This window comes from Myotis daubentonii, chromosome 15 (assembly GCF_963259705.1).
Source record: "Myotis daubentonii chromosome 15, mMyoDau2.1, whole genome shotgun sequence".
Lineage (NCBI taxonomy): Eukaryota > Metazoa > Chordata > Mammalia > Chiroptera > Vespertilionidae > Myotis > Myotis daubentonii.
The window spans coordinates 27,725,975-27,751,825 of NC_081854.1; the positions used below are offsets into that span (position 1 = coordinate 27,725,975).

The following is a 25,851-nucleotide window of genomic DNA, read 5'->3' on the forward strand; positions in this document are numbered from 1 at the left end:
CTTCTGCTATATTCTGTGGGGCTCTAAAGATGTGTCAACCGAAACCAAAAGCCAGAGAGAATGAAAATCTCAAACATTTGACTGGGTTCAAAAGCCCCCGGACACCTCCCGTCGGCCTCCCCATTGCATCTAGTTAGGGGCTGTGAGTGAGAATGCAGACTGTGCTGCCCGCAGGAGACAGGCACAGCGAGGAAACACCCACACGCAATCATGACCAACGGCCAGCTTGGGACCTTGCCCCTCCCCCGAGAGCGGCGGTTCTTCCTTGATCTGAACTGAAGGAACAGAGGGAGGACCCCAACCCCCTGCACAACATCCAACGCGGGGATCCACTGCTGCTTCTGCACAGGACGGAGCCTCAGTCTTTTGCTTTATAGCATCGTTTATGGCATGAACTAGGAACATCATGTGTTCACACAAACACGACAATTGTACATCATCATCTTTACAATATTAAAGGAGTCATATACAAGTAAGTCTACAGGCATTGTATGCAGGGTGGCTGGGCACCCCATCCACCGAGCAGTTGTCTGCGGTTTCTCCGCCCGGGCAGAGCCAGCTCGGCCAAGTGTGACAAGGCTGGGGTGTCCGTCGTTGGGCCTAAGAGGCAGCAGGTCTGTGAGGACCCCCAGGGGCCAGTCCTTGTTGGAATCTGGGGCAAGAGGCCCAGGTATGCCCATGTCCAGGTCTTACTGGCAAGCTAGTAGAACAAATTTCATTAAAATTCAGTGTGCATATTAGTGTGGGAAAATCAGAGCTGGGGACAGCTTCCTGAGGTGGGGACCCAGAGGATGCTACTGGCAGGCGGGCCCCTTCACCGAGGGGCCCGTTCCTGAGGTAAGGATGCCTGTGGCCCTGGGGCTGGTCTGGATGGGAAGAGACTCCTTCGAGACCCCAGCGGGGACACACAACCGACTGGAAGCCCCTGGGCTTAGGCCAGGTGATCTACCAAGTGTGGCCCAGGTGACAGCAAAGGTGAGGGTCTCAGGTGGTTCCACAGCCATCCATCCTCCACACCCAAACCACCCTCCTCCCAGCAGCCCTGCTTCAGCTCCGACAGCACTGCCCTCCCTGCATGCCCCTAGAGCAGGGACCAGAGCTCCCCCAGCCCCACTCCTGGACACTTGGGCCGGAGCGCCAGGCCTCTCTCCCACCATGCGGGTGGGCATGCGCACGTCTGACTGAAAATGAAGCACCAGGTAAAGAAGTGTTGGTCCTTGTCGGCCTCTCTGGCTTGTGCAGTTACAGCTGCTTCTGTTTTAAATACTGTAGAAAAATAAGCCATCTCTGATGCAGAGACCCACTGGAGTCTGCCACATGTGGAGAAGGACGAAGAGCCCCTCTGCAGTGGGCTGTGGAGGCCAGTGCCGACTCTGCCATGGCAGGCCCCAGGGCCTTGGAGGACACTGCGCCAGGCTGGGGAGCCCAGGGGCACCGGGAAACTGGTGGCAGAGTTCTCACCGAGGCATCTTTGGGTCACACCAATCCTTTGGAAAACATGCCTCCAGCACCCCATTCTGTTGCAAGACACCTGGGCCCTGGGGCTCCCTGGGCTGGCCTCGGAACCCCCAGCCTCACCCTCAGTCTCATGAAGATCGAGAAGCAGGTATAGGCAGCACTCCCCAGCACTGTCCGCAGGGCCCTGGCCGTCCCCAGGGCCAGGGGCCTCAGGTGGGCACGGAGGCAGGGCCTAGTCCAGGGGCTCCTGCTTTATCCGGACAGCGGTGGGGGTGGGCTGTGGTCGCCGCTCCTCCCGACAAAGCACATACTCGCTGAACTGGGAGGAGTCCACGCCACCCCCGCAGGACGCAGCCACGCTGAAACCCCTCTGGAACAGCCTCTCCAGGACCTGCCGGGAAGAAACAGGAGTCAGCAATGCCCAGCTGCAAATCTGCCTGGCTGGCCTGGTGGACAGCTGGGCCCTCGCCTGGGCAGCCACCTTCTGTTAACACCTCCAGTGACCAAATCCGAGTGGCTACTCTGAGCTACAGCCTGCAGGGTCCGCAGCCTGGTTCAGGGCGGAAGCAAGAGCCTCTGGGGCCCCTGCCTCTTCTCGGATGTAACCTGCCCTTCGCTCTGGACATGTGGTCCCAGGGCCCCTCCTCACTGAGACCTGCCTCACTTACAGAGAGACCCTGCCCCTGGCCTCTGGGCAGCCACCTGCTTCCCTGAGCTTCGAGTCCCAGATGGTTTGAGGCCTGGGGGCGCATCAGCTCACGGGAGCTGGGGTGGAGAGGAGGCGTCCTCTCTGTGTTTGTGTCTCTGCAGGCCTCCGAGTCCACATGGGTTTGTGCCTCTGTGCGGGTTTGGTCTAGTCACTGTCTGACACCTGTGTCCTGCAACCAGCAAGTTCTGAATGACAGCCTGTGGAATGTGTGCATGGGGGCACTTTCCCTACAAAGTCCACTCTGCCCCCCACCTGAAACGGGGGTGTGCTCTTGGGTCTGGAAGAGCTGGTGGGAAATGGTCCCCACTCCATCTTGGGCTTCTAAGGCCCATCTAGGGAAAGCCAGTCCAGGATCACTCTGGGCAGCCAACGGGGTGCCTGTGGCCGGGTCAGGAGGGAGAGGAAGGGGCTCCAGGCCACCTCCATGCTCCGCCTCTGACCTGCCGCTCCTGTTGTCTGGGTTTAATCTGAATCCAAACTCAGACTCGGTGTCAAATGAAGCACACTTTGTTGAAAGTACTCTGGACATTTTTTATAGAACATCCTTTTGCAAAAAAAAAAGAGAGTACAGATCAATTTTTTTAAGTCCATCCCCCAGGCGCCATCATTTAATTATGAGCAGGACATAAATTATGCATCCATACATTGTTGCCTTTTCTGTGAGATGGCAGGAGGGATTCGCCATTTCAGGGACCGCGCCTCCCTCCATCTCTCTCTGCTGCCAGAGGCTTTGGGGGAGGCCAGTGGGGCAGGCGCAGCCCTCACCTGCACCGAGTTGAGCCGGCAGTAGCCGTTGAGCGGGAAGCGGATGACGTGTGTGGGGTCCTGGTTCCAGCCAGCGTTGACGGAGTTGCACATGACGTCCCCGGTCTCTGGGAAGACCTCCTCGATGAGGGCCTTCTCGCCGCTGAGCGCGATCCGCTCACCCAGGTCCGGCGTGACCCGCACCACCAGGCAGTCACAGGCCCTGCTGCGGCGCCGCTGCTCTTGCTCCTGCTGCCAGCGCTCCAGCTCCCGCACCATGGGCTGCAGCTGGTAGTAGCGCGCCTCCTCGTACAGCAGGCTGAAATCCTGCGGGAGCAGCACAGGATGGAGGGAGGTGGGGGACGGCCTTTTCCAATGCCAGGAGGGCCTCCTCTCACCATTCCACAGAACTGTGACCCCCTCCCCCAGGGCACAATGCGAACTGGGATGATTGTGCCCATTGTACAGATGGAGAAAATGAGGCTCAAGTGAATGTGTGCAAGCACAAGGAGTCTAGCCTTGTCCCATGGGCAGCGACTGGTGTGCATCTGTGCCAGACCCCGAGTCCTTCCATCTGGCCCAAGCACTCAGGCAGGCTTCATCACCCCCCCACCGCCCCACCACCACCCCGAAGTAGAGAGAAGCCTCTAGAAAGACCAGGAGGCTAGACGAGAGGAGCCTGAGGCTCTGTCTATGCCTGGGACCTGCTGCTTCTCAGAATCCCAGAGGGGAGGAGCTCACCTGCCCTGAAAGAGCACACGGGCCAGCAGGGAGGCAAAACAGATCTGCCAAGGCTGGATTTTCGCATCCTCATGTGCTAGCCCTGAAGCCTCTGCTCATCTGTAACTGAGCTTCTCTGAGCCTGTTTTCTCTTCTATAAAATGCATGCAGACACCCAGTTCAGAGAAGGGGACGGGCTTTGTAAAGGACAAGATCTGCCAAGTGCCTGGCCGGCCCCTGAACTAGCAGCTGTGTGAGGAGGGGCTGGGGTGGGGAGCCCATCTCTCACCAGGCAGGCAGCCCCCTCCCAGGACGACGGGCTCACACCAACTACCCCTCAAACACCTGGTCACCCACACCTGCCCCAGCCCTGCGTAGCCGAGAGTGCCCACGACTCATGCCACTCAATGGGGCTCAGATCAAGGTCAACTGGTGAACCTGAGGACCCCTGGGGGAGAGGCAAGGAAGCCGGACACAAAGCAGAGCCTACCTGGCACCTGCTGGCCCCGGCCTTTGGGACCACCCTGAGGGAGGCCTGTCGGGGAACCCATTCTATCCCTCCACAGGGTTCCTCAGCCCCACCTGGGCTTCTGCTCTCATCTGCTCCGAAGCGATATCTGCACAGCAAACAGCTCCCACATCTTCCCCCAGCCCAGACGCCTTCACCCAACGACCCACCAGCAATTCCATGCAGGACCTGGGTGCCACACTCCCCCCAGCCTGTTCCCCTGCTGGGCCTCCACCATCCACTCAGACAGAAGCTGCAGGCCAGGAGGCACCCTCGAGAGCCCCCACCCGTAGCCTTTCTTAAATATGTCTAACCTGCCTCTTGGCTCCCTCTTCGCTGCCTCCACCCTGGTCCAAAGCCGTCAAATAACCCCTCTTGGCCTCTTGCTCCCTACAAATGCTGAACCAGCCACCAAGGTCCTGACATCAACCAGCAGCCTCCCTTCCTGGCCTCCCAGTTCACACAGCCCCAGGCTAACACCTTCTCTCCCGGTCAGGACGGTCCTTGCCTCCTCACCAAGGCCCTCACACCTTCCTCCTTCACCTCCCAGAGAAACATCCTCCCCGACTCCTTCCCTGAATTGGAATTCTGTGGAATTCAAGTGTTTTTTGTTCAACATCTGTCTTCCCACCACATCTTTTTTTTTTTTTTAATATTTTATTGATTTTTTACAGAGAGGAGGGGAGAGGGATAGAGAGTTAGAAACATCGATGAGAGAGAAACATCAATCAGCTGCCTCCTGCACGCCCCCTACTGGGGGTGTGCCCGCAACCAAGGTACATGCCCTTGACCAGAATCGAACCTGGGACCCTTGAGTCTGCAGGCCGATGCTCCATCCGCTGAGCCAAACAGGTTAGGGCTTCCCACCACATCTTAGGTGCTATGGGGACAGGACACGCGTCTGCCTTGTTGCACTGTATTTTCAGCCTACCAGTAAGTTCAGTTGTTGGGACCCAGGAACTAAGTTGGATGGAGGACAAAACAGTCCCGGGGTGACTGGTCCTCTGGGTGCCAGAAGGAAGAAAGGCCACTTGCTGCTGAGTGGGGTGGCCCAGGCCTGAGTTCCTTCCTCCAGGTCCCCGGGGCCACAAAGGGGACTGGCACCGAGGCAGGATTCTCGGGACCTGGACGGGTCACCTTTTGTTTGAAGGGTGTTTGCTTTGGATCCGGGTTTCCTCCCTGCAAACGGCTACCAAGAAACAGATCTAGGAACCGCTAACTCCTGTAACTCCCACACACAAGTCTTCAACACGACAAATGTGAAACCAGGGTAAGTGCCACTGCTTAACTGTTGTCACACCCTGAGAAATAAGCTAAAAACGTGAGAAAACAAAATTAGTTTAGAAAAACTGATTTAGCCCTTGGCTTCATCGCTTAACTTTTTATGGTTGCTATGACGACCGCGGGTCCACTTATTAAGTCACAGCGTCCCCTGTGTAATGCCACCATACAGGCAGCAGGGTTGCCACCGGCTACAGACTCACCTTGAAGTCGTCTGGGAGCAGCAGTTTTGACGTCCGCAGGAAGCTCAGGACATAGCGGAAAATCTCCCCATCCCGGTCAATGAAATAGTGTTGCTTCAAACTGTCCAGGACGATGGGCTCAGTGCCATTGAAGAGGCGGCTTATTCTGGGAGAGATGAAGGGTGGGATATCTGATGGAAGGGCCACTCCACCTACCCCAACCCCACTCCTTAAGGCCTGCCCTGCTGGCGGGATGAGGGGCCTTACGTGGGTGACTGAAACTGGACCGAGCCCGAGGGATGTTTGTATACACCAGAGGCAGCCAGGCCACAATCAGACAGAGCATAGCAAGCATCACAAGCCATAGCCAGGAGACACACCCAGCTGCATACACCTGCCTGCTGACACGTGTTACAGGCCTGGAAAACTACAGCAAGACACAGACACAGCCTCCTGGCCCCCACACACAAACCCTAGCCAGACAGACCCACCCAGAAACTCCCACCAACCATCAGACACCCTAGCCCACAGCCACACATGCAGTGAACACATGTAAAGCACCCAAGACAGCCTTGGGTCCCACACATCCATGTCATCTAACCCATAGGAAGGAGCATCAGATGTGACACACCTGGGTAACAAGCACAGGGTCACATGGTCCCTCCCTCACGACACACAAATCACAGGCAGACCTAGACACATCTGGGCAAAGGACACACCAGCCAGCACAAGTCAACCAGGGACACAGCTATGTACATGAGACAAACTCACAGATAAACCAACAACAGCCACTCGTTCAGGGAGCCCTTGGGGGGATCCCAGGGAGGCAGGAGGTTCTGCACACGTGCTTGCATGCTACAGGGTACACATACACCACTATGTATGCACATACACCATAGGTGGGCACTCCTGGGAGGGGAGACAGGACCCAGCACCCTGTCCTCTGAAGGGTAGAGGTTCTGACAGAAGCTCAGGGGGTCTTGAGGAGCCCTTGAGGCAGGTCTGCATCCACTCCAGGGAGGAGGAAGCAGGCCTCAGAGCCAAGGCTTTGGCCTCCCTAGTGCCCAGGGAGGCAGGCTTTGGTTTGGCTAACTTTCCCGGCAGACCCCAGGCCCAGCTATGGACAATTAGGAGCCACAAAGACGGGTGATGACAGCCAAGAGCTTGGCTCAGAAATAGAGGAGGAAGACTGGCAGGGTCTTCCCAGGGACAGCACCACTAGACACCCTTCAGCGGGCAGGGCCACACGTGTCCACTAGACCCTTCCAAGGCTGCAGCTCGTCTGCACAGCCTGGGAAAAGGGTGGCCCTGACCTGAGACACAGGCCTGCCAGTCCAGCCTGTACAGTCTGATCCCTAAGCCCCCTCACTCTCTGCCTGGCATGGACCTTCCAGGGACATGCCTCTCTCCCCTGGCAGCCTAGCCCTCTGTCCATTCAGGTCATTATGCCCGAGGCCCTGCCCTGCCCCTGCCATTGTGCACCAGGGCACATGAGCTGGGCAGAAGCTGAGGGGTTAGAGCCCCGAAGCCTCTTTCAGGGCCTCCCATATTTGCACCGTCTTCCACGCTGGTGGCCTGGCACATTCAGGCATCAGCTATGAGGGTCTGCCCAGGTGTAGAGTAGCCCAGGCCGTCCCAGTGGGACTGTATAAACAGTGGTTCTCAACCTTTTGGTCCTTTAAATACAGTTCCTCATGTTGGGACCCAACCATAAAATTATTTTCGTTGCTACTTCATAACTGTAATGTTGCTACTGTTATGAATCGTAATGTGAATATCTGATATGCAGGATGGTCTCAGGCAACCCCTGTGAAAGGGTCGTTCGACCGCCAAAGGGGTCGCAACACACAGGTTGAGAACCGCTGGTATAAAAGGCCAAGGCTGCCCGGCTGGCGTGGCTCAGTGGATGAGCGTTGACCTATGAACTCGGGAGGTCACGGTTAGATTTCCGGTCAGGACACATGCCTGGGTTGTGGGCTCAACCCCCAGTAGGGTGCATGCAGGAGGCAGCTGATCAATGATTCGCACTCGTCATTGATGTTTCTATCTCTTTCCCTCTACCTTCCACTCTGAAATCAATAAAAATATCTCTTAAGAAAATAAAAGGGCAAGACTGCCTTCATGGATGGGCACAAGCAGGTCAGAGCCTGCGGTGAGGCCCCAGCCTGTGGAACCAGCGCTGCCATCACCCAGATATAACTCATCTCAGGGCTCCACAGGCCACCGGCACCTATCAACCCCCCTAGGCCTGGTGACAACGGTACTGGGGGACACAGTCCCACTGGAAAGCCTTGTGGGCTCCATGGCCTGTCCCAACTGTCTAAGCCCCAACACCTGGCCTCAGCAGAGCTTGGGTATTCAAATGTCAGACTGAGGGCCACCCAGCATCACTGGAAACAGATGGGACAGCCGAGGGCCTCCTCATGGCATCAGCAGACAGAAGTGAAAGCCACATCCACAGATGAGCCAACCATTCCTAAGCCCCGTGGAACCTACTCCACCCTTCCTGGCTGAGCTCACACCCTCTGTGCAGCCAGCAACGTTCTAGGTTTGGCTGAGTGGCCGGTCCCTCCGGTGTCAGGGCTGGCTGGGGCTCCAGACCATCCTGTCAGTCCACAGGACTCGGAACCCACCCAATTCTGGGGCTGACTGGGTTCCAGGTTGCTCATTGGCCCAAGACTACAAGGTGCTTAATCTGTCTTATTTCAGGACTGGCTGGTTCTAGATCTTTCCATGACTCACTGTATCTTCACAGGACCAAGGCTTTCATGCCCTTGGGGTCTGAGGCTACCAAGAATGTGAGTAGGTTGAGGGAAGGTTAGGTCAGTCACCACGAAGGAGCAGCAGACACATACAGGGGCTTACGAGTCAGCTCCTGCCCCGGGCCACCCTCGGAGGGAGGCGTCAGGGTTTGGGTGCCAACCTCAGAGGCTCTCCACGGTATGGACTGGTCATTCTGACCCCAGCTGACAGGGATCTTCTCTTTATTTTTTTAAGCTTTGGTTCCAATTTCCTCAGTGTTTCAGGGGGAGGTTTTATTAGTTCTGAACCTCGTGGACATCTCCGTTTGCTGCTTCCCACAGCCAGCAGGGCTGCCAGTCAGGCTGCAATGGCAGCAGCTAAACAATGCCCAGCAGGCAGGCAGGAGCAGGGTGTCAGCCTCAGGGAGTCTGTTCCGCTGCCTCTGAGCAGTGACTGACTGACAGCTGTTCTGGGGCCAATCAGTGGTGGCACCTGTTCCTGTGTCAGAACCACCCCCACCAGCCGAGGCTCAGAAGCCCAGGGGTGCTCTGTAGCCCCGGGACCTGAGGGCCTGGGCACGGGTGCCTGGTCTCCAGCACTGCCCAGGACGGGACTCGAGCACTCTGACACTGAAACTCCCCGGGGGACCTTAACACTTTCAGTCCTCCATTTCCAGGTGACTCACAAAGCGATGCTGGGTAAGGGATTGCTCTTGGTTTCCAGAATTGATGAAAAATCGTTATTTTAATGATTCACTCAAAGAGGGATGAGAGGGATCTGAGGGGCCCTTGGCAGCACAGCTGCCTGACCCACTGTCCCCCGGCTGTCCTACAGGTTCCCCTGGCCTCCAAGCCAAAGCTTCCAGCTAGGGAAGCAGGTCGCCCGTAAGCCAGAAACCATCAGACAGAACGGCGGATTCATCCTGAGTCCAGCCTCAGGGAAGAATGCGACTGCCACCTCCTCTGGGTACATCCAGCAGCCCAGGAGCCCCAGGACCAGCTCCTCGGCCAGTGGGCCCACCCCACCTCAGAGCAGGACCACGGGGCAAGGACAAGCTGCAGTGTGGGCCTGGCGGGGGAGGGCCACCCCCGCCCTCATGGCTCCCAGGTAGCAGCCTGGACACAAGAATGAGGAGGCCATTCCCTGTGGGCCTGGGCTGTGATTACTCCAGAAGGGCAAGTGTCTGATTTCAGGAAACTCTCTTCAGAGAGGCTGTGGGCAAGGGTTTTATGAATTTCACTCACAAACGTCGTCAACCAATTAAGGGGTGATCTATCTCAAACAACTCAAGAATGCCACAGAGGGAAAAATTGAAATAAAATAAACTGAATCCATCTCCTGTTCTAGACAGGGCTCTGCAAGCCAGTGCACAGGCCAACACTGCCGACATGGCCTCATAGCTGACGCCTGCCCCTACCCCCATGGCCCAAGTGCACAAGTGCCCCAGGCCTAGCCTCTTTTGGGCAAAGAAAATGAAGCCTCAACCACCATTTGTCCCCCAGGATCCCCAGATTCCAAACTTGACCCTGCATCCACCCCAAAGATCCCTCCTCGAGTGAGCACCTCAGCCCCATGGAGGGCTCCACCCTGGCCCCATACCAGCCACCCTAACAGCCACCTCCACACACTAGGACTCCTCTGTGCTCTGAGCAACCATACTGACAAGGCAGCCTGACTAGAAAGCTTCCCAGAGATGATCCCTGGGTGTCTGGGGGATTAATTAACTCCTCTTGCTATTTTAACCGTATAAAACGGGTGGTGCCCGTAGCGTTGGCCCTCCTGCTGCTCAGCCCTCAGCAGCAACTGCCTCACTGCGCCAGGAGCAAGCAGTTGGGGGCTCAGCAAGCAGCGCTCCACATCGCCTCCTGGACAACTTCACGGGGACCCACCCCAGCTCGGGTCAGCCCTGCTGCCCCGGGAGGAAAATGCCCAAGAGGCAAAAGCAGGAATGGGCAGCGCCCAGCGCCTCCCTGATCTCCCAGCACTGCCCAGATGGGCCCACAAGGCAGGAATACCAGGGAGCTCTGCAGAGTGTGAGGCGCAGGTTGGAAGGGTCCTGGTCAGAGAGGGTCCAGGGTCCATTTGCTGATGGAGCATGAGGCTTCTGCTTCTCCACAGCAGCTACTGCACCACCCCTACCCTCTGCCACAGGGAGCCTGCTGCTAGCCCTCAGGGTCCAGCAGTAGCCACACCAACAAAGATGGCAAATTGTGGCTTCCTCTCCTCCCCCGCCTATGCGATTTCCTGAGGGTTAGAATCAGAAGTAGGATTAAATACATGACCCCAAGAAGTACACAGCATTGCTCACAAATGACCCCCTGCAAAGGCCAGGCCTAAGTCCCACTCAAAAGGAACCTAAAGGCATGTCAGATCCCCCAGCCAGCTGCTGGCCAGCTTCAGGTAGGATTGGCTGTTGCCAGTGGGTCAGAAGCTCCTCCTAGCACTACCAATGCAGCCAGCTAAGGGTCACAAGTCCCTGTGCAAACCCTAGTTCCCCGGGGCAGTGAGAGTTGTGGGGGCGGCGGGGAGCAGGGGGGCCGCAGAGCCCTGCAGGTGGGCTGGCAGAGGAGACAGACATCACTGGTAGCAGGCTGCAGATGCTGCCAGTCACCGTCATACACCTGGTAGTACAAGGGGCTCGGTTCTTACCTGGAGTCGGGGTACTTGGTGAGCGTGGCCAGGCTGCTGGTATACATGTGGCCGCCCACGTCGATGTGCACAGGTGCATTGGACTTGGTGAGCTGGGCTGGCAGTGGGATCCCCTGGGCAGCCAGGGGAGACACGGGTGACCGGGTGAGAGACAACCGGGACATGCTTCCTCCCTCCTGGAGACGGAAACAAGGTGGAAACAGGGGTTTCTTCCCAACAGAGCTGTGTACTCCCTTTGTTACCAATGTGATCACAGATCTAATCAGATCACTTCTCCTGTGCCTGATCACATATTCAGCTGACAAATTATGGCCACCACTGTAATTAAGTGTATTTGCATCATTCTCTTCAAAGGACCAGAGGGAGAAAGAAAGATGCTTATTAGCAATAAGAAATCAAGAAAAAAAATTTTCAAGGTGTCAGCCTCCAGGGGCATAAAACAAACTGCAAAATTCTAATTAAAGGTCGTGGGCTTATGTGTTAGATGTGAAATATCCCCTGACAAACGAATCACCAATTTGTGAATTGGGATTCAGGGGTTTTTGCAAGTTTGTCTCAGTAACGAGACACCTCTAAATTAGTGACTTCCTCAGCACCTAAGGCGTTGAGTTTTATACATGTAGTAAATTCCACATCAAATTAAGAGCATTTTTGTTTCAAAAAATACGTAATCCTATAGTCAGTCAACAGCCATCTCTTGAATGCTGCAGCTACGAGGAGGGGCAGCCAGGCCAGCCAGTGAGCAGGCACTCGGGAAGAGGGCAAAGAGGCGACCCCATGCTGACCAGCCCACCCTCTGGCTCTCACCTCGGTTCCGGCGCTGCCTGGGGCGTGAAGCGAGGACCCGCTCGGTCGCTCCTTGCGGTGAGGCATCTAGGCTTCCATCACTGCCCGGAGTATCTGGGAAACACCGACAGACCAGAGGGCTTACTCCTCAAAGGTTATGGGCGCCGTGGCTCAGCAAATGGAGTCAGACACTTCGAGTCGTCCGTTCTGCACATGCTCTCCTGGACCCCATGCCTACTAACGTGCTCTCCAGATTCCACCCACTGCTATTCTATCCCCATACCCCAAAGGATGCATTCGGGCCATAGCAAATCACTTCTCTCTCTCTCTCTCTCTCTCTCTCTCTCTCTCTCTCTCTCACACACACACACACACACACACACACTCTCACATGTGTTTTCTGAGAGCTCCATGTCTGCTAACTCAGCTAATGACAATACTGAAACATATGCTCACCGTAATTGCCCAAAATGTTTCAGAACAAATCTGATTTTCCCGGTATTTTGGTTTAGAGCCATGTTACCAAGCGTGTCTCCTCTTGCATCAACAGAGAACCCTGTGGACCACTGTGCAGGGAGGATCCCGCACCCTCTATGAGATGGGGAGCTCAGGACCTCTCAGACCCCCAGATGGTCTTGTCTGTGCTTCAGGCCCCTTGGGATGATTACCACCCCCCCCCCCCAAGGCATCAGAGAGCTGGCCAGAAAAATCCACAGTGGCTCAGCAAATGGACCCCATCTCCTGCTCCTCCCCATGGCCACTTAGCACCTTTCCTCTGCTCCACAGTCACCTGAAAAAAATTGTTCCTCAGTCACTAGAAGCCACTCCAGGGCACTGACAGAACCTGCGAGGAGGGTGGAGAAGAGCAGGCTTATGCAGCCCTTTCCAATCTCACGGGGCTGGGAGGAGGGCATTCACAGTGACTACCACTCTCACCACTGGCTTCCACAAGCCTAACCCGGACTTGTCTCTTGCTGGTTTAAATGAGGGTGCAATCTCCCCTAAGGGTTGACTTTGTGCCTTGAAATTCAACATCCAATTTTGAAATATGGACCAAGGTCCAAGGAGCATCAGATCGTGCAAATTTTAAGTAAGGTTCCTCTGCCCTGGTCCTGGCAAGATCCTTGACAGGAACCAGGGTGGGGTGGAGGTGCTATTAGGGAACAGAGAGGTTTAATTTATACCCTCACTGGGGGTGCTGTCGGGGGCTGCTGCTTTTGGCATTCCTGAGTTCCAGTTAGCTTTTTAAAAAGCAGGTCACTTATCTCATGGAAGTTCTGAGAAACCAAAACAGAGCTCCAGAATGGGCTGTCCTGCGGTAGGAGGCTCTGCTGGGTGAGGAGTCAGAAGGAAAGCCACGCGGAGGACAAACTGTGCTGGAAGGAATTCTGATGGATCTTCATTCTATCAAAGCAACTGCACCGTTTTCCCTACTGCCAGGACACTGCTCAAAAGTGACATTTAACACCAAGCACCCATCACAAAAGCTGCCCCCTGCCATTCTCACCCAGCCTCCTTCCCAAGCACAACCTGCGGTTCACAGCAAACCGGAAACTCACCATTGGAAGCCCCAGGCTTTACGCCTTGACCAGAACCTCCAGTGCTCCCTCTGACCAACGCATCTGTGCTGGACAACGACCCTTTCTCCGAGACCACTGCTGAGGTCAGAAGCATAAAGTGAGTGCAGTAAGACACAAGCTCATCCCGCCAACATCAGCATCAAACCCATGACCCGGCCCCAAAACCCAGCCCTCCCGAGGCTGGCCAAACAGCCTGTTGCAGGGCCCACGGGTTTCCAAACTGGCTGGGTATTGACCCGCTTCTGGGAGCTGCGGCGGGAGCCCCAGACCCGCGCCCGCCCACCACCGCCGAGCCCCGCCCGCCCGAGCAGAGGGAAGCGAGCAGAATGCCACGCTCATTTACACACAAAATGATTTTGTGTCCCATTGTGCTCGCAGTTGTTCAGCTCTCTGGGGGTGATTAAACTGGCTGAGCTGCGGCAGCTTGAGACGATTTCACTAAATCGCTTCTTCGTGAAGTCGCTTCTTTGCTAAGCTGTTATTTTAGCCATAAAAGGTAAACAGAAGGCGCCTCCCTAGTTCTCTTCAGCTCTGCGCCCTGGGCGCTAGCCCGGGGCGAGATTGTCCCGGGGGTGGGCCGGGAGCGAGGCCCGCGAGCCACCTGGTGCGCGCCAGCCCCGCCGCGAAGGCCGCCGGCCGGTGTGAACTTCAGGGAGCCTGGAGCCGGCTGGGCCCAGGCCCGCAGCGCCGCGGGGCGGGGGCGGCCACGGAACCCGAAGAGCCTGGCAGGGTGGGGAGGGGTGCGTGGCGGGGGCGGAGGACAAAGTTAAATCAAGAAGCAGACACTTGGAGACCACAGATGGGAAGCTTGCCTAATTAAGGACGTAAAAGCGCTTTTGTTCTCAAAGTTTATTGTTGGCGGGATTAAAAAAAATTAATTGAAACTAATGCTGTTATTCAATGCAGTTAAATTCCTTCATGCACATTTGAGGGAGTGAAAACTTGAAGCTTATCTTTCTGCAGTCGGGGTGGGGGGCGCGGGAAGACCTAAAGGCGCTTCGATACGGAAGAAGGGATGTTTGGGAGTGTGTCCGGTGCGCGCGTCCAGGCGGGCAGCAGAGACCCGGGGGCGGCGATCGCGTATCCGCGCGGCCGCCCCGGAGCCTCAAACCCTGCGTGCCTGGGACGACCAGCAGCGCGCCGACCCCTCCCGCCCCATTTCGCACTCACGGGGTAGGCGTCAGAGGACGCACATCTGTCCCGTTAGAGACTTTTTCTCGCTCTGATTTGAGCGCCAAGCCGAGCCCCGTCCGCCCCAAAGCCCCAGCTGCGTGAGCCCAGTTTTGACCCCGGAAACTCACCGGCCCTGCAACTGGGGCTCCAGTGCTGGGGCCTGAACCCGCCCCCCCCGCCCGCCCCGAGCTGCAGGAAGCGCCGAGCCCGCCCGCGTGGGGAGGGTCTACCCTGGGCCAGGACCAGCCCACGTGGGCAATCACCCCTCCCGCGCCAGGCCTTTGTGCTGGGTGCCCCCGCCGCCCAGCACCGGGACAAAGCAGCCGCCCCCGCCCAAGTATGAACCCCGACTTTCTCAGTATCGCGGCCACTTTGGAGACAGGGGTGCATAGTGCAGAGCGGTGGCCGCCCTCGCGGGGCTTACCTCGGAGCCGGAGCGGGGGATCGGGCTCGGGCACAGCCCCCGCCCCCCGCAGCCGCCGGTCTCGAGCGCCTGGCGCAGCCTCGCCGCCTGTGCTCGCTGCGCGGGTCGCTCCGGTCTCGTCCTGGAGTTACTTTCTCTCTCGCCCCCAACCCTCCCCCCCACCCACCCCTCCCGCCCCGGCCCCCGCTTCGCGCGGCCCCTCGCGGCGCGGCGCGCCGGGGCCTCCCCACCCCGCCCTCCCCTCGCCTCCTCCCCTCCTCGCGGCCGCCGCCACCGCCTCCTCCTCTTCGCGCCGCTCTCCGGCTGCCCTCCCGCCGCTCCCACCTCCTTTCCTCCCTCCTCTCCAGCGGCCTTCCCCCGATTGCTGGCGAGAAAACCAGCCCCACGCCCCAGCCCGTGGCCCGAGCCCCGTGGCGGCCGAGCCTGGACGCAAAGGGCAAGGATTCGGATCCAAATTACCCGGCGCGGCGAGCGCGAGCGGGAGCGCGCGGCGACTCCTGGCTCGGGGCTCGGCTGCGCCGCGGGGCAGAGGATTAGAGTCGCAATTAGCTCCGCGCGCCCGCGCCTGCCGCGCTCGGCGACAGAGATGCACTGTTTCCCCTCCTTTCGTCGGCGATTCCCACCCGCCTCCCGGAACCCGGGCGATCCCGCCGGGGCCCCCGCCAGCACCCTCCCGGGAGCAGTGCACCCAGGCCCCTGCGCCCTCCGCTGCCCAGTCCCCCGCCCCCCGCCGACCGGCCACGCGGCGCCCGGGCCTCCTCTGGGCTCAGAAGGGGGCGGGGGAGAAGCTGATTTTAATCATTGTCATTTCATCTGATGTAATATTTCCCCGGGCGCTTTCAGCTGGGCATAAATTTTCGGCTCCCAAATAAGTAACACAGGGCACGTTTCTCACATTTCTTGACTCCTCGGTTACAAAGAGGAGAGCTGCCGCCGCCACGGCGCCCGGGGCCAGGGGCGGGACTTGGGAAGAAACTGGGCTGCGAGTCGGCCAGGGCTGGAGCGGAGCCGGGGGCCAAGTCCACCCCTCCCCCTCCCTGGCCTTCCTCGCCTGGTCTCTGCCCGGACCGCCCCTCTCCCGTGGAGCAGAGCCGCCCGTGACGTCTACGGACACGCGGTTAGCCACCGCGGGGGAGGGGCGCGCGGGGGGCGCCCGGCCAGCCGCCCCGGGCCAGACGCGCCATTTCCTCTCCGCGCGCGGCGTGTTGGAGACGTCTGCAGTCAAGGCACCCCACGGCGCTCAGGCCAGCGCCCGGGGTGTCCCTCCCAGGTCCCCGCGCCGGCTGCCCCTTCCTCCTATCCTACCCTCCTTTTTCCCTTCCTCCGTTTTCCCTGGCGCCCCGCCCGTCCCCCACACCCTTGGACCATTTCCCGGCTCCTAGGAAACGGAGCGCGGAGCCGCGGGTGCGCTGGGCCTGCATTGCACTCCGCGTCTGGCTCCTGGGACGCCGGGGCCTGAGCAGGCTGGTGCTGGAGGGAGGGTGGGTGGGTGCGCTGGGTCCCGGAGCGCCGCCGGGGTCCCCACCCCGAGTTCCAGCCGTACCTGGGCGCCCTCTAGCGGCCTCACTCACTGGGGGCACTAGGGGTTGGCAGTGTGTGTGTGGAGCGGGGTGCAGGGGGCGGCGCGGGGGGGGGGGGGGGACGGTGGTGGGGGGGAAGGGGCGGGCGCTTGTAGGAGGTGGACGAAGTGGGAGGCCTGCTTCTCTTGACTAGGGGATCTCGCGCGTGGAAAGAGCGCCCGGACCGCGCTGCTGAAACTTCTCCACGCGGGAATAAGCAGAAACATTCCTCCTAGGGGGAAGATGTTATTTATTTATTTATTTACTTATTTTAGAGCTTGAACTGCAGGAGAAGGGGGAAATTTTCTCATTAAAGTTACATCCCTGCAGTTAGTTCAATTACTTGATATATGCAGAAGATGTTGTAAATTTATAGATTTAAATAGCTTATAAGAATGCCGCAGGCCCCATCAGTTAATATCCTTAATTTATGGATTTTTAGCTGCTCCTAGAACAGAAAGGGGCGGTGGAAGTAGGTCAGGGATCTGTGCAGCGGCTCCAGCCGACCCAAGGACTGCCCACTCTGCTACCCTCACACTGGCGCCGATGGCTTTGGGCTCCCAGCTCCTGCCCGATAGCACCCCTCTTCTGCTCTCCGCACCCCAGCCAGGCCAGGCCCAGCAGGTCTGCTCTGCGCCGTGGCTGACACCCCTAGCCCCTTCAGCACTGCACAAGGCCAAGGGACAACAAAGCCCCCATTTACACACACCCCACCCGGCACTGAAGAAATGGACCCAAATAAGAAGTGAAGCAATACTTTGACCTCCGGAATCCTCCCTTAAATGATGGCTAGGATTGCAAATGAAGGAGGCATTGTAGGCACCCCAAACTTCTGAAGGGACAGAACCTTACCCCTTCCCAGTCCTTTAACTGCTTGGGGGGGAGGGGGAGGAAGGAGCCGATGCAAAAACGCACCACGCTTATGTTTGAGACGCACAGACCCACTGAAAACCTTGTCGTGGCCCTTGTGGCCCCCAGCGCCCCTCACTCCTGTCTCCCTCTCTAGGTGCTGCTAGAGCTTTTTTGTTTTGAATTCAATATGGATGAATATATACATATAAATTAATACTTAAAAGATGGGTATGAGCTAAGCTATTTTAGGAAGCCACATGGCAATGTGATTAGTATTGGTATTCGTGATTTAACATTTCTTTTCCCACTAGATGAAGTTTCTAAGATTTGCAAGGTACATGTCAAGGACGGGTGTATAAATGGATTTTTATTTATTCACAACTCCAAGACTAATTGCTTCTCTTTGCCTCAAGGCCACGAGATTGGTTTTAATATGACACTTCAAAAGTATTCATGGAACTACACAGATACTAAGTGTCATTGTCTAAGAGACAGATCTCACCATGGTACTGGTGACCCTGAAAATAGGATATTCCACTTTATTTTAAATTCCTACGTGTTTTTTTTTTTCTTTTTAAGAGTTTCATTTTATACCAACTATATTAAAAAGGCAGAACTTAATCAAAACAGGAAATGACTATTTTGAGGGACCTTTATTTTCTTAATATTGCTGGAAACTGTGTTCCTATTCCTGAATTCTTTTATTAAAGAGTTGAACTTTATACATGTCATTAAGAAGAGTAAGTTTGGGTCATAATTTATTCTCAGTGTTTTAAAAGTTCCTGGCTGAATGTCAACCATCGTTTACACTGAGAGACTTGGACATGGACCGTAAGAGGCATTTAAAGATCCGTAGTCTGTAAGGCCACGGTGAGGCTTTTTTTTTTTTACTGAAGATGTATAATTAGGACTGAAAACATATTGAAACATCTTGTGAAATACATCTGGGTCCAAGAGGCGAAATTTGATGTGAGTCTCATCGGAATGTAACTTGCTTTATCAGTAGATTTGACTTGCATGTAAGCCATTGCAATTCATGTTTTTAAAGCGGGATCAAACCTGCTTTTTTGAGGCGCCTCAGTAAGTGCTTGTGTGAAGCACACGAGGTCAGGCCCTGCATCCAGGTGCTGCTGGCAAGCCCTCAGTCTCCAGATGTTTCAAAGTGGCTTCCAGGGTAACTTCCACTTTGTTGTTGCTGTTGCTTGCAGACTGTGTTCAAAAATGAGGACCTTGCCTGGCACGTGTGGCTCAGTGGTTGAGCACCGACCTGTGAACCAGGAGGTCACGGTCTGATTCCCGGTCAGGTCACATGCCCGGGTTTCAGGCTTGATCCCCAGTTGGGGGTGTGCAGGAGGCAGCCGACTGATGATTCTCATCATTGATGTTTCTATCTCTCTCCCTCTCCCTTCCTCTCTAAAATCAATAAAAACATTTTTAAAACTAATTTTTTAAAATCAGGACCATAATAAGGAAAATAAAATGAGCCGAGAATGAGATTCTAGAGTCTGCTGAACTCAGCCTTCCCAGAACCACACAGCAGATGAACAGGCTGAGACACAGTTGGTACCTGCTGGGGGTGGGGGTGGGGGGCTGGGGTTAAGGCCCCCGCTGTCTCCACCTTTACCCCTGGGCCCCCTGGAGTGAAAGCCAGATCCTCCGAGGTTGGTCCCCATCTCAAGGCTCAGAGATGGCCCCTGACCAGGCTCGGATGGAGCCAGCCACAATCTGACATCCACTTGGCCTCTGCCTTTGTTCCAGAATCCTCTCAATCTTTTTTCCTGGTTAGGACCCCAGAGTATCTGGAGAATAAAGGGAGTGATAAAACCTGGGACTGTTAGTGCTGCCAGCTTGGTGCCCACCACATTCCTCCAACCAGACCTGCCTGTCAGCCAGCAGACCCACTCCCTGGAGAGCAGAGATCCTAACCTGCCTGAGGGGTGGAGCGGGAGCCCATTGCCCCTGCCTGTCCTTGAAGAAAATAAACAAGACCAGCCAGCTCTCACCGCAGGTCCCCACACTACACTCACTGGGCACTTGGAGTTTCTGATGGGAGAGAAAACAGGGCTGTCTCCAGGGGCTGCAGACCACCCACCCCCATCCTGCCTTCCGCCTGCAGCTGGGTGTGCTGCTCAGAACCAAACCAACCTGCCCCCTGCAGGACCCAGCATCACAGAGACAGCCAGGAGTGCCAATGTGTTGTGGACGGTGGGTGGCCCTGGGAGGCCAGGAATGCCCTACCGTGATCACTACTCTGAATTTCACAGCCTTTCTCCCAAGAGAAGCTTCAGCATTTTTACCAGATTCTCAAAGGGTCTATGTGGATTTGGGTACAAGTAACAAAACCTGCCTTAGGATGGCTTCATGGTGAAGAAAGTTGATTCAGGCAATGACAAGTGGGAGTCTGCAAGGACCCAGGCTCTCTCCACTGTCCTCTGCCGTCCTGCTCACATTGGCCTCTTCAACCTGCTCCTCTCCGATCGCAAGATGGAGGTACCTCAAAGCTCCACACCTTCCTGTACACGCATGGGAGCCAGGAGAGGATCCCAGTGGCCCCCCAGCCCTCATTGTCACATCCCATTGACCAACTTGCAAGCCAGCCCCAGGGAAAAGGATTCGGCTGGACAACCAGGTCTAGCCCGGCCTGCATGGGCGGAGTTGCTGGCCTGATCCCTGGGGAAGAAGGTGGACCCTGGGCACGGTCAGGCTCTGCCTCGGGGGAGGATGGACTTTGTGTTGGGGGCTATTGCCCCCGAAAGGTGAAGAATTATTGGCCAAAACCCTGAGCTGGAAGGGAGGTAAACGCTAAGCAGTGGAGAGAGGCCCCAAACCCCGAAGGGCACCTCCAAGGAAGCTTGAGGCAGCGATGCTGCTCCAGGCCCTTCTAGGGTCCCAGGAGACACAAGACCCAAACATGGAGGTGGCCTGACAGAGCATAGCGACTTCCAGGCTATCAAGCTGGCTGCTGGCCCCAGGCCTCTGACCCCGTGCCTGTGGGCTCCTCTCCGGGCTCATCCTTCTCTCCAGCTGCAGTCCTCCCAGCAGCCCCTCAGGGCTGTTCCCTGCCAGCAGCACCGGGGCCGCAGGGCAGTGGCTCTCCACGTAGGCCTGGTGCCCGACATGAGCAGGAAGCACAAAACAGCCCCCAGGACTGCTTCCGCTACTCAGCACGTGGAAAAGATTTCCAGAAAGGTGAAGCGGTGGCTCTCGAGGGGGACAGTGGGGCCCTCTCTGGGGTCCTCCAGGTCTCTCAATCAGTGTAAGCCTCATCTGGGTCCCTGGGAGAACAGCCTTAAGCACCACGTCCCGCCCCCAAATGACTGTGTGGCTGCCACTCTGTTTGAAGTGACCATTGAAGTGGCCCTGTGGACACAGGACAAGGGGCCTGGCAGATACCTTTGCACAGGTCTGAGGGGAAAAGAGAGGGGAGACAGTAAGGAAAGCAGCCTTTGGTCCAGCAGAAACCAGCCCTAGCCTGATGGCTCAGTTGGCTGGAGCTTCGTCCCAAACCAGAAGGTGGCGGGTTCGATTTCCGGGTCAGAACGAGTATGGGAGGCAACCGAGTGATCTCTCTCTCTCTCTCTCTCGCTCTCCCTTCTTCTCTCTCTAGAAAATAAAAAAAACACACAAAACAACAAAACCCACAAACCTGCCCAGCTCTCCTCCCTGGGGCCAAAGCCTGGTATGCTGACCCTCTTCATTTCCACACACAGGCAATTCCTTCTCCTTGGGCCTGCACTATAGGGAGGGAGGCATGAACTTGGGAGTCTGAATCCAACTGGGTGACTTGGGCTTAATCTCTTGAAGCCGCAGTATCTTCCCTGTGATGTGAGAACAACAATAGTACCAAGCTGAAGGGCTTGCTGGGAGAATCAGTGTGACAGCTTATGCAGGGAACGTGGCCCAGCCTAGTGTACGTGCTCTTGAAATGAGATAGTTGGCTTCCTCTTCCAACTGACCTTCCAAGAGCCTCCACTGGGGCTGTGGTTACACACTCACCCCTATTCCAGGCGCTGTTGGCCCGGCACCCTCCACAGGAGGCAAACAGGAGCTGGGAAAGCGAGTGAGAGGGAGACCCCTTCTGTAGCCCCTTGACTCAAGATTTGGGGCTTAAAACCAAGATAAACATGTACATACACATGAAGGGGGGGGGATGTAAAGTTGCCTAACATTTAAAGATAAAACACAAGACTTCAGAGAAATCGCATGCTTGCTTTGGTCCATGGCCCTGGGCTGGGGTGAAGCTCTGTCCTCGGGCGCCTCTGTCCTCAGGCGCATGGGGTAGATGCAATCACAGGTTGGGGCCCTGGGCAAAGAGGAGCCCTGAGGGCATCGAGGGTCTGCTGGTAAATTCTTTTCATTTTTTTAAATTGTGAAACTCTACTATGTTTTTAAAGTATTTTCAAATTTTAATAAATAATACATGATCATTGTTAAACACACACACAGTAAAATGTAAGAAGGGGAAACAAAATTCCTGTCTTCCCAGAGAGAAATGTCAATGATTTGGTGTTTGTCCAGTCTTCTTCCTATTCATGAACACACAGCTGTGCAGCACACACAGACACTCAAGGCACAGACTCACACAGGTATGCGCACACAAACACACACACACAACCTCAGGCACAACTGCACATACAGACACACAGACACAGCCAGCCACAGATGCGCATACAGGTGCACAGATCCATGCACTTAGATGTACAGATACACACATGTTCCCACACAGGTGGCAGACACAGAGGGATGTGAGGACACACACATAATGTTGCACAGAATTGCACAGACATGTGGCCACACACCTGAGGACAGACATGCAAACATGCACATGTGCACATAGGTTTTAAACTATGGAATCAAATTATTGATACTGATCCACAGGCTGTCTTCCCCCTCCCATGTGTTTCAAAATATAGAAAATAATCTAACAGATAGATACCCACCCACCCACTGCCAGGACATACAAATATTAATATTTTGAAATAAAATGACATGATGCAGATCAGTCAAAACCCCTTCCTTCTTCCCCCTGTAATGGCTAACCAGAAGCTATAACATTCCTGAATACATTTTTATACTTTTTAAAAATATATATATTTTACTCATTTTTTACAGAGAGGAAGGGAGAGAGATAGAGAGTTAGAAACATCGATGAGAGAGAAACATCGATCAGCCGCCTCCTGCATACCTACTGGGGATGTGCCTGCAACCAAGGTACATGCCCTTGACCAGAATCGAACCTGGGACCTTTCAGTCCGCAGACCGACTCTCTATCCACTGAGCCAAACCAGTTAGGGTCATTTTTATACTTTTGCAACATATGAATGTATGTCAACAGTGATAACATTTGTGTATGTTTTAAACTTTTATGGAAATGGTGTCCAATGCGTGTGTCCCCTTGCACTTTGTTTTTACCACTTGCTTTTCTTGCACCACTGGGCATCCCTTGTCACTCCTTTGATCCATACCAGGCCTCTGTCTCCTTCCCTGGTGCCCCTCCCCCAGCCAGATCTGCATATTACAGGCCAAGGGCCCCAAAGCGGCTCTCATGGTGGAATTGGGTCTTTGATGCATTTGCTGAAAGCAGTGGTTTCTGACCATGGCTGTCAGAGGGAAGGAAAGGCTCCACCTCCCACCTCCTGACTCCCACCTCCCTCCTGCTGCTTGCGGAAGAGGGCCTTGCCTGGCAGGTGTTCGGGTAGGGGATGGCTACTCTTCCCCACCTCCTTCCTCTTCCTCCCTCTTCCTGCCCTCTCTGATTCCCCTACCTCCTCCCCTCCTCCTTGCTCTTCTCCCTACCTCCTTTCCCCCTCCTCTCTTTCCTCTCTCTCCCCCCTCCCTTCTCCTCCTCTCTCCCTCCTCCTCTCTCTCCCTCCTCCTCCTTCCCCTCCCTCCATCCCCCTCCACCTCTAGGCAATGCAAGCCTCTGGCTGAAGAGCTGGAAGGTCACAAGGAAGTACAGAAAGAAAAGACATTTTGATGTATTTCAAAATACTATCTCCCTACAATTTTTTATAGTTCTGTTTTTATACTAGGTTCCTTAACCTTTTAGAATTAACTTTTGTTTATGGTTTGAGATCAGGATCTAAAAACTAATTTGTTTTTGTGTTTTTAAAAGATGGCTAGCCAGTCTTCCAGGTGAATCAACTAGTAAAAATTTTATATTAGGATTTTGATTGGAATTGGAGAAGATTGAGGTCTTATTTTTGCTTTATCACAGAAGGAGTACGGGAATACATGTAAGTTGTACAAATTAAAACCTCTATTCTTTTAGTAATTAGAATTAATTACAAATTAGCCCCCCCCCCCAGGGCAATCTCACTTTTCTAGGTTTGGGATGTGATAGGCTAAACTATTAATTCTGATTTCCCCCCCCTCTGGTAGCTTAGACATCTACATCCTTGCAGTGGCTCCGTGCTCGGCAGAATGTCCCTCTCCACTCCCTGGCCCTGGCCTTCACGAAGGCAGTGAGGAGCTGTGGCACAGCAGAGTCTTGAAGTCCACGCCTGTGCTGAGCTGGCCTCAGGACTTCTGCTGTCCAGGTAGGAAGAAAATGCCCAGGCGGCTGCTGACCCTCCAGGCTGAGCCCAGAGTGAGACACATGGGTTGGGGCTGCACCAGCCACCACAGACATAGAGAAATAAATGCCTATTGTTTAGGCCACTGAAATTTTGTGTTTGTCGTACAGCAAGAGCTAACTGATACAAACTGTATCCTTGTGTCTGTGTGTATATTCCCACACAAATTACATTGGGATTATGTGAAACATTTTATTCTAAGATTAGAATTCTATAATACATAGATATTATATGAAACTAGAGGCCCAGTGCATGAAATTAATGCACTGGTGTGGGGGGGGGTGTCCCTCAGCCCAGCCTGCACCCTCTCCAATCTGGGACACCTTGGGGGATGTCCTACTGCCAGACCTAGGGATCGGGCCTAAACCAGCAGTTGGACATCTCACAATTAAGGACTGCTGGCTCCCAACTGCTCTCCTGCATGCCTGCCTGCCTGATTGCCCCTAACTGCTTCTGCCTGCCAGCCTGATCACCTCCTAACCACTCCCCTGCCAGCCTGATCGACACCTAACTTCTCCCCTGCCAGCCTGATCGCCACCAACTGCCCTCCCCTGCTGGTCTGGTTGCCCCTAACTGGCCTCCCCTGCAGGCCTGGTCCCCCCCAACTGCCCTCCCCTGCAGGCCTGGTCTCTCCCAACTGCCCTCCCCTGCTGGCCTGATTGCCCACAACTGCCCTCCCCTTGCCTGCCATCTTTGACCACATGGGGGCGGCCATCTTGTGTGAAGGTGTGACAGTCAATTTGCATATTACTTCTTTATTATATAGGATTATATGTGTGTTTGTTTATTTATTACACACCTTGGCCCACCCCTAACATTTAAAGGGCTCAGATTAAAAGGAAAATTGGGAATCTACATATCTTATGTCTAAATATTTAAAAGGTATACATTAAGCTAAGAACTGTTAAATAAAATACATTTTATCCTCCAGCCTTGACAGCTATGCCTTCATAATGACCTGCAAGGCCAGTTCAGTTGGAATTCTCAGGTTCCTTGGAGTGAGAGGCTGAATCTGGTGGCGTGGGATGAGCTGCCCCCTTCGCTCAATTTCCTGGCTCCATTCCCCACTGTGGGGCTGGGGGCTTCCTGGGTGCCATATGCACACTCTAGCCTGCACTGCCAGGCTCTGTCCACACACCCCACAAATGGCTGTCCCCTGGTTACCCCTCAGACCTTGGGGTGCATACGTTGGTGGATGCTCTCCACTCTTTGGACAATGGCCCGGAGGAAGAGGCCCATGCAGGCCCTGGTCCTAAGCTTAGGGCTGTTTGGCAGGAAATCCTAGGGCCCCAGGTGTGTCAGGACATGCAGACCTATTTGTCTTTTATTGCTTGTCCTGGCTTCCTCTTGAATAGTTAATCTCCCTCTCAGTGGGTCCTTTCCATTGGTCCTTTTTTTTTTTTATTTCACTAAATTGATTGGGGTGACATTGATCAACATGAACATATAGGTTTAGGTGTAGGTTCCTATGTGACAAGATCTGTATTGCACCGTGTACCCACCACCTAAAGTCAAATCTTCTCCTGTCACGTTATATTAGAGCCCTTACTACCTTCCCTCTGGCAACCACACACTGCTGTTTGTGTTCAGTGTTACATCCCATATATGAGTGAAATCATATTGTCCATAGCTTTTTCTGACTGACTTATTTCCCTTAGCATAATGTTCCTCAAGTCCATCCAGTTGTTGCAAATGTCTCTATTTCATCCTTTCTTATGGCTGAGTAGTATTCCATTGTGTATATGTACCACATCTTCTTTGTCCAGTCCTCTATCATGGGACACTTTGGTTGTTTCCATGTCTTGGCCACCGTGAATAATGCTGCAATGAACATAGGGATGCATATATCTTTGTGAATACATGATTTTGAGGCGAGGGGTTGCTGGGTAGTATGGTAGCTCTATTCTCA

At 55.0% G+C, this 25,851-nt stretch overlaps 1 protein-coding gene across 6 annotated transcripts; it reads right to left on the reverse strand.

Moving 5' to 3' along the window:
- Nucleotides 1-364: 364 nt before the first annotated feature.
- Nucleotides 365-15,114, reverse strand: KCTD15 (potassium channel tetramerization domain containing 15). Of its 6 annotated transcripts, none has more exons than XM_059666981.1 (8): nt 14,957-15,114; nt 13,339-13,434; nt 12,570-12,623; nt 11,801-11,893; nt 10,994-11,169; nt 5,624-5,768; nt 2,933-3,238; nt 365-1,849 (listed from the first exon to the last, which is right to left on the reverse strand). In XM_059666981.1, the coding sequence occupies exons 4-8, from the start codon at nt 11,864-11,866 to the stop codon at nt 1,691-1,693; spliced, it is 852 nt and encodes a 283-aa protein (XP_059522964.1). In that variant the 5' UTR covers nt 11,867-11,893; nt 12,570-12,623; nt 13,339-13,434; nt 14,957-15,114; the 3' UTR covers nt 365-1,690. The 6 variants fall into 6 exon arrangements, with proteins under 6 accessions (XP_059522964.1, XP_059522963.1, XP_059522962.1 ...); XM_059666980.1 differs by having other exon boundaries at nt 13,339-13,437; XM_059666979.1 differs by lacking the exon at nt 12,570-12,623.
- Nucleotides 15,115-25,851: the final 10,737 nt, after the last annotated feature.

What these genes read in the sequence shown, in the direction of transcription:
- KCTD15 (XM_059666982.1), bottom strand. Translation starts at nt 11,866, where the DNA reads ATGCCTCACCGCAAGGAGCGACCGAGCGGGTCCTCGCTTCACGCCCCA. An exon ending in TGCTCCCAGACGACTTCAAG is followed by an intron (nt 3,239 to 5,623) that starts GTGAGTCTGTAG and finishes CTGCTCCCGCAG; the next exon opens with GATTTCAGCCTGCTGTACGA. An exon ending in GCCGGCTCAACTCGGTGCAG is followed by an intron (nt 1,850 to 2,932) that starts GTGAGGGCTGCG and finishes TCTTCCCGGCAG; the next exon opens with GTCCTGGAGAGGCTGTTCCA.